Source organism: Gymnoscopelus microlampas (genome assembly GCF_963454915.1).
Source record: "Gymnoscopelus microlampas genome assembly, chromosome: 2".
NCBI lineage: Eukaryota > Metazoa > Chordata > Actinopteri > Myctophiformes > Myctophidae > Gymnoscopelus > Gymnoscopelus microlampas.
The window spans coordinates 33,591,171-33,600,102 of NC_139939.1; the positions used below are offsets into that span (position 1 = coordinate 33,591,171).

Here is an 8,932-nt window from a genome sequence, read left to right on the forward strand (position 1 = left end):
GCTGAGATTGTAGTGTTCTTATTTGGCTACTGGCTTTCACCACCATCGGGCAATGCTGTAGGAAAAAAGCAATGTTCAGACCAAGATTTTCATTCAAGCCATAGATGTATTCAACAGGTGCACAGGCGTGGATTTAAGGTCATGACTTGTGTTTGGTTTGGTTTCTAGAATTGAAAAGACATCAAATCTCATATTACCCTTCCATTTTCACAAAACACATTGGAAAACTAAATCAAGAGAAAACATTCATCAGGCGACCCGATAGCCAAATGGTTAGGGTGCTTATCACATTTAAACACACCCTGACAGAGTGATCAGTGGCTGTGGTGTATTTCCTCTGCTCTCTGTCAGTGTCCGCATTTCCTATCTCTCTCTTCACTCTGTCTATCTATTCTACATAAAGCATGCCAAAAGAAAAATCTTTAAAATAAAATAGCAAATAGGCGCTCGGGAGGGAAGCTGGTCGGGGAGTGTCATATTTCTCACTGCACAAGAGGCTGGGGCGGTACCCGTCAACGGGGAATGTTGAATGGGAGGAATAGGATGGAGGTGCTCCCTGAGGGGCCTCCTCACTAGCAAGTGAGCCAGTAGGGTACCATAGACCATATTCACACGGCGGCCATGTTTCTATGAAGTCAATGAAAGTAGCCACCCCGGGTGGCGGCACTTTCAATGTTAAATTCCAATATGGCCACCGTGTGAATATGGTCTATAGCAGTGGAAACAGAGAAATGCATGGGGAGGACTTAATTGACATAATAATTGACTAAATTGGTAGAAAAAGCAATAATTGGCCATTCTAAATTAACGGAAAAAAAGAGAGAGAAAGCAATCACCATGGAAATATGTTACCAAATTAGGATAACTAAATATAACTGCAATAATCAAGAAATCTTGGATCATTTAAGATGCACACAAATCCTCAAAAGGAAGCAATGTGGGAGCACATTGCTGTAGAGCGGTGATTTAATATGAGTGAGAGAAGAGGCATGTGGAGCAATGTAAAGAGAGTGGTGACAAGCCTGTTCACTCCAATGGACCTTGATTTTATTTTTTGATCAGCCATGGCAGATCGTGGAGACCCAAAAGTTTCAGGAAGTTAGCCGTAAACACTAGTAGGTTCAGCACAGTAGAGTTGCGGCAGAATGGACGGTTTATGATCTACTTTTAACCACTTGTCTTTAACCCTATATAAAGTTTAGTAGAGTCTACAAGCTCACAATCATATCGTATCACACATTTTCGGTGAATGTTCTCCTCAGAATAGGGACACTAGGGTTCAAGTAAATGTTTAAAGAATCAATTTGAATATTATCAACAAACTGAATCACTTTAACACTAGACAGGCATCCTACCCGGGCACCACTCAAGTCAGGAACAATGCTAGTCGGTAAAACATGCCCACCCATTTGGCGAAGCGGTACAAACGTGACACGAAGCTCTGCTTTACCACACAGCCGACGGGTCGCGTTGGCCAATCAGGGAAGCCAGTGCCCATATCCCTCCCAAACACACAGATATTCGGTCTGTCCTCCGCAGACCTGCGGACAGACCTTTGGTCCGATTGACACTTGGCACTGCACACCTCCTGGTCATACGGGACACACATGCCAAGTTTGAGGCCGTTTGGTTGGGCGGTGCCCGAGTTATTTCCGGGACAGACAGACAGACTGACACATACACACAGGTTTGGCGAATTAATATAGATGGATGCGATTGGAACAATTTCAGGTCTACGTGAATCATGACGATTAAGCATTTTGGACCATTGTTGCTCTCTCTCTTTACATCACTCTGAGTCCATGTAATCAAGCACAAGAGTATTGGCAGTTGGGATAGAATGCTGATAACTGAGTGATTGCGGGTATTGTAGTTTGACAGTTACGGACATAGGCCTGATACTGGATTGTTTTTCTTCTTATTCATTGTTACAATATTTCAGAATAGTTGAAATTACAACCAATATAAACAATAATAATTAGATTCAGTAACTACACTGTATGGATGATTGATGATATGAGCATGTGTTGCATGGATACTGAAACTGACATTTATCTTAAAGATTCATATTTATAGACAATATAAGCCTAATGCTAAAACGAATGTGCAATATCCTATATGGATGTAGTTTCTTCATCTTCTATAGGCCTATTGGAACATTTTGTTAGAAATAATTGATTTTTCTTTAAATTTCCCAAGAAAATACACTCCAACAATATTACATTTATTTGATGATTACACACCAAAATAGTTTTGTGCAATTTTCTTTTACTTTGTTTTTGTTTACACTTCTTTTTTCATCTTTAAAGGTCTCTATTTTATATAACTTGCCTGTACTTAATAATAAAGAACATTTAATAGGCTATGTGTCATGTTTGCTACACACCATGCATACACAATGCATTAGCCATGCCCCGCAGAGGTTCTCAACCTGTGGGTCAGGACCCCGAGGGGGTCACCAAATGATTGGGGGGGGGCCCCAGATGACAGTGAAGGGACAATTTAAGGACTTTTAAGACCTTTTTAATAATTCAAAAAATAAAAGAAAGACCAATACTGCATCAAGAGTAATCAACAAACTATACTGTAAAAACTGGTCAAACATTGGCCAAATTGACAAATGATATAAGAAAGAGGAAGAAAATAGCAGCTTGTAGATCACAATCTACGAAAATGGGTGGCCCATATACATTTAAATTGATACAAACCTGTGGACACTGCATGGACAGTCTGTCATTTTGGGCATTAACAAGAACTTGAAGGGTAAATACGTCTCTATTTAGATGCTGACAAGGCCCCAATCCCTCCCATGGCAAGCCATTCAAATTGAAGTTCCAAAGTGAATTGAAACTTCACTTCACTTTGGCCACATTTCTGGCAGTAGGCAGCCATTGCAAGCTCCAGTCACGTGGTCCATGCATAATCAACAAGCCATGTTTCGTACAACAGAATACAGAATAATACTATGGTATGTGCTATAGACCATAGAGTTAAAAAAGTATAGACCCCTTAACAGACGACGTCATACTGGCTCCAAATTAAACACATTCTGTCAGGTCTCTAGGACACCTCACAGTGAGGCGCGTGAGGGCCCCTCACTAACCAACACACATAAGGGGGTCGTCGGGGTGAACCCCGAAACAACAGGTTGAGAATTTGCACGAAACAATCACCTGTGCATCCAGTCTCAACGTTAGTAAACAAATAATTGGTCTATAGTTCCAAACATTGGAACTTCCTCGTTGAGATAGACTGAGCACTTCCGCATTCCATCATGGGAGTCTATGCTAGTGTCATCACTCTCATACTAGATCATGCTGTGTAAAACATAAGTAAAGACACAAAATTACCTTCTTTATGAACCGCCATCAAAAACAAAGACCGGGAAGTGCTTGTGATTAGTGACGTAACTGACGTTAATGTTGATGGACATCAGGTGCGAGATAATCATGAGTCAAACACCACCATCTGCTGGACGATTGCAAGAAGTGCAAGTAGAAGTAGGTAATAACTTTCCAGTTCCACAGCATACAAATATTTCAAATAGGCTTTACACCACAAAAGGGTAGGTCTAGGCTGAGGATGGATGCAATTCAAACCATCTTTGTGCATCGCTCTCTTGGTCAAAAAAACTAGGGCCTGCACAATGATCATGATGCATGCACTCTGACTCTATACAATTTAGTGTAAATGATATAGAGCTCATGATCATATGGCTTATCATCAGTGTGAAGGGTGACACAACAAATAAGTAATTATAGTAATAATCTGTATTTTGAATATGTGATATGTTAATTTGAAAATTAAAACACTGACAGCGCCATTGTCTCCAACTGACATCAGTGTAATAACAATAATTAGAATGGCATAGAGCGAAATTATATTAAATTATTATTTTGATACAAATTACAAATACTGGGTCCATTTTCTTTTTATCACAACAAAAATACACAATACAAAATATCAGCCTGAGAAATGTATTTGAGATACAAATACGTATTTTGAAAATACATTTTATAAAACTGATGCAATGATTGGTCAATTCATAGATTGATTGCCAAATATTAAATTAATTGCCTATGTCAGAATTTCTAAGAATAAATTGATCATACAAGCAGAGTGTTTTTATGGTGTTTGCACTGTTTGGAGCAAGCAGACAAAATGTTTACCACTGTGTGAGAACGCAGGCCAGAGTGACCTTGTTATCATTGAAAGCTAGACAAGAACATGAGACTGAATGCAGTCCTACACAGATTGATTGATTGATTGATTGATTGATTGATTGATTGATTGATCGATTGATTGATTGATTGAATACTTTATTAGCAGTTTGCAAAAAAATGCACATGAAAGTACAGTTCAATACAAGGTCTGCTATAGGATTTTAAACCCAAGAAAGAAATGTCTTATTTCCATTGGGGTCCTTTGTACTCAGTTCAGCGAAACATTAATGACAGACAAATATACACTACTATGCAAAACATCATATAAACAGTTTGAAAACAAAAACAAAAATATGTACAGTAAACAGTTAAGGGGGGGGGGGTCTAGGCTTTGACTTTTACAGGGGCCAGTTTTGAATTGCAGCCACCTGTAAGTGCTCTTTTAGAGCGGTTTTGAAGGAGAGTATAGGGATTCACACTCAGAGCTGCCTCTACGCCTGTACTTCACAAACACCAGGATATACTGACCCCAGGATACTGACCAGGATAGCCTACTGACCAGGATACTGACACACCAGGATACTGACCAGGAAACTGACACCAGGATACCTAGCCTTGGATCAAGACTGTCATAGATAGTCTTGATCCAAGGCTCATAGAAGGCTAATACTGACCAGGATACTGACACGATACTGACCTGGATACAGTATCCTGGTCAGTATCGTACTGACCAGGATACTGACACCAGGATACTGACACCTGGATACTGACCAGGATACTGACATATAGCATCACAATTAATAAAATATTAGTCTTGTCTGACCATTTATGGGTTATGCATGTAATGTAGTTATCACAAAAGTCAACTATCTTTAATGCATAAGGAATACATTTCTATGAGGCTTCATTCACTAGCTGAAGCAAGTTGATGAAGTCTGTCTTAGACCCGCCCTAATCTGCCCCTCATTTGTGGTTGAAATTGTTCTGATGAGGGTGGGTAAGCCAATCAGAGGCAGAGTAGAAGTGACAACTCACATTGTGTTTTTATTTTTATTTTTATTTTATTGATTTATTCCACAGTATAAACCTGTGTAAATGTATCTTCTGTATTTATTCTGAAAGTATCTTGATACAAATTACATGTCATTTTTTCCCATCCCAGCCAAATACAAATTACAAAATACATTTCTTTTTTTAATACTTCCCATCTCTACCTACTACATTCTTGTATTTTTTTCCCTGCAACTTACAATTAACATCAGTGCTGTGCTGATGGTGTCTTGATGAATAATAACCTCAGTGAAACAAAAATGTTAAGTAAATGTTAGAACATTATTACATTGTGTAAAATATTCATAAATTCGTGTGGTTTGTTTCTCATCTTTAACCACAAGATGGTGCTGACTGCTCAATTAGTCTTACCATGCCCTACAACTATCTCCATCCCTGAGTTTGAATGTTCTGGTTCCAGGGAAAGAAGAAGGGGTGATTGGGTGAAACGAATTATTAATTATGAGAGCATTATTCAGGGCTTTATTCATAAATGAAATGTGGTATAGTAGCCTACTCGATATGCTATTTGGGCGTCATTTCATCACATTGCATCTCTTGTAAAAGCTCTAATCAGCTCTAATTTGTCATTCTTGAATGGCACAGTTCCTACTCAGTCACTGATGTGGGTGTGTACACCATGGGTGTACATACATTGGCTATTTGAAAATAGTGCGTGCGTGCGTGTGAAAAACGGACTGCCGTTCATGAACAGGGAGGAGGAGGAGGTGGCCCGCCGTTGTTATGGTAACAGATTAAGGGCAAAGATATTTCAGAATCAGACTGCTCTATTAGCACTTTTTGCTGCTGCTGATGGTACCGTGGTGCTGGTGGCGCTGCAGTGGATTTGAGGAGCATAAAGCCCGGATGATTTGCTTCGGGTTTTAGAACAGCCAGAGGAAACGGGGCATATGGGCTAATTAATTAATTAATTTCATGAAGCACATACCATCCATACGCCAACATGTTCAATCAAAGTAAGGTTAACTTTATACGGATTTCTGCGTAGGATCTAAAACGTTCTTACTAGTTGCAAATACTTCGCGCCTATTTAAAAAAAAAAAAATATATATATATATATATATATATATATTTTTTTTTTTTTATTGTGTGTGTGTGTGTGTGTGTGTGTGTGTGTGTGTGTGTGTGTGTGTGCGTGTGTGTGTGTGTGTGTGCGCGCGTGCGTGCGTGCGTGCGTGTGTGCGTGTGTGCGTGTGTGTGTGTGTGTGTGTGTGTGTGTGTGTGCAGGGTTGAGCTGTAGGGGGTACGGGGGGGTACGGCGTACCCTTAGTTCTGACACTGTGGGAGCTGGGGGCGCGCGTGCACGCACCGTCAGCGGCGGTCTTTAACGCCTTAAAGTTTAAAAACAATAGCCTCTCAAGGTTCGCGCCATCAGCGGCGAGCCGTTCTCAATAGCGTCTACCTGGCTGCTTTGCATAACATTAGGCTACTCGAGAAAAGACACGGACTTGAATTGAATGTGTTACATTCCTCTCACAATGACAGACAACATCTCTGCACTGTAAGACAAGACAAAGACAAGTTGTCTGATTATTTTAAGTAGGCCTACTTATGTGTGGGTGAGTCTATGTAAAGGACTTTTATATAAAATTAAAAGGAAAATAAAATAATTAATTTGAAACAAAAATAAAAAACAACAAATTAACAATGCAACAATACAACAAAATAATAATACATATGATTACATTAATAATCACATGTTGAATACAGTATTTCAACTAGCACTGAGCTGAGTGGCTATGTGCGCGCACGTGCGCGCGCGTGACGTCATAAAATACAGTACCCTTAGTTCAAAAATCCACAGCTCACCACTGTGTGTGTGTGTGTGTGTGTGTGTGTGTGTGTTGTGTGTGTGTGTGTGTGTGTGTGTGTGTGTGTGTGTGTGTGTGTGTGTGTGTGTGTGTGTGTGTGTGTGTGTGTGTGTGTGTGTGTGTGTGTGCGTGTGCGCGCGCGCGTGCGTGTGTGCGTGCCTGCGTGCGTGTGTGTGTGTCGAGAGGGGGCGACAGATGCCTTTGCAGTGGAGCACCAGGGATGTGTGTGTGCGTACATTGCGGAAAATGCGGATGGAGTTATTTTTGAAAATTGACATAAATAGCCTCATCCTCAACTATATTATTTGCAAATCATACGTTATGATTACTGTAGTTCTGGTCAACGACACCGACGGTCTTCGCAATGTCAGTGCAGCTGCAGAGGGAATACTCAACTAGTTTTGCAGTGTGATGGGATGGGATGGGATCCCAGCCGACCTAAATGCTGCAGACACGGGAGGGAGTGCATTCAGTGCAATGGAACGTGCTGCTCACCAAAGTCTGTCATCTTCATTCAGAGAGCCGGGATGTTTCGCTGACAGGGAGTGATAATCAGTCTCTACCTTGGTAAAGATGGAAAGTGGAGTTTTTCAACCCAACATGGAGCAATTTATGCTGAGCCCACTTGTCACTTGGGTAAGAGATGCAGCGAAATTAATTAGTTTTCTCTCTCTCTCTCTCTCTCTCTCTCTCTCTCTCTCTCTCTCTCTCTCTCTCTCTCTCTCTCTCTCTCTCTCTCTCTGCTTGATATGCTGTTTTCTATTATCATGTAATTATTTGTTTTCTTTCTATTAAGGTGAAGACATTTGCATCAAATGATGGGGTCGTCCATTTGGATTTTTTGGAATTATTGGATGGAGTCTTTTTGAATGAGATCATGACCCAAATGTAAGTTATGAAATATGCTCATTTATAGGCTACATGCTTTTGGTGCATTGCCCTTATCAGTGTATATCCAAATCAAATGTCGTGAACAATGTCCAGGTGAATATGCAGATTAGCATCATGGGTGCTCCATTAGACACCTGAATGATATGTCATTGAGATCCTACTGTAGCAGTCATTGTAGTACAGCAACCAACCATGTGACATAATTATGTTACATAGCCCACTACACCAAGTGCAATTAGTTGGATGATGTTTGATTGATTTCTGTTATAGCCTACAACTGTGTAGTTTGATTTCTGCTGAGTCACCCTAAATATGACATTCATACAGAGTCCTATGAGAATGGAATATTCTTGTCTACCACCATGTGTTTATATCAGCTGTTGCTGATACAGCATACTATGTAGATGTAGCCTCTGCTGAAATTCTTTGCAATACATTGCCATGCTTGCTAGCTACATACATTAACAACAGAGCTGGCTTTGCACACTGCAGTTATAAAGGCGATCTTTGTAGTCTGTAGTCTTTAAAAAGGAACTTCCTCATGAGCTCCAGGTTAGGAGTACCAATAAAAGGTTATCCTGAATGTGAGCAGGCAGCGCAGATCCTGTTTTTCTATAGTCTGTATTTGACCAAAACTAACTTAAATAAAGAGACTAGAGCGAGCCTTGGCTACAGCCTTGCTGTGTGGAACAATTAAGCCATGACAGACATCATATATGTCTTTAAGTCAATACTTAAGAGATTACGATTTGGGTGCCTTATGTTCCAAGGGAATTATCATCACCTCTCACAAACACTAAGATGGTACTCTAACAGGCTGCAATATGGCAAAGTAAAGTGTTTCATCTGCATTGATTCACTGGTGGTGGACCAATACAGCAATGATATTAACACTACTACAACTATTGTGCTTTTGTTTTCATCAACACAAAAAGTAGTGTTGACCTGCAAACTTAAGTAAACCTTGAACTTGAATAGGGATGGCCATGTGAAGCC

General features: G+C 40.2%; 1 protein-coding gene across 1 annotated transcript in view; it reads left to right on the forward strand.

Moving 5' to 3' along the window:
* The first annotated feature begins 7,290 nt into the window (after window positions 1-7,290).
* Window positions 7,291-8,932, forward strand: part of LOC311056787 (girdin-like) — a 33,905-nt gene continuing 32,263 nt past the window's right edge. Inside the window, exons 1-2 of the mRNA XM_084073593.1 lie at window positions 7,291-7,681; window positions 7,842-7,933. Of these exons, the coding sequence (XP_083929719.1) occupies window positions 7,619-7,681; window positions 7,842-7,933 (155 nt within the window). The 5' untranslated portion in view covers window positions 7,291-7,618. The remainder of the gene's footprint in view (window positions 7,682-7,841; window positions 7,934-8,932) is intronic.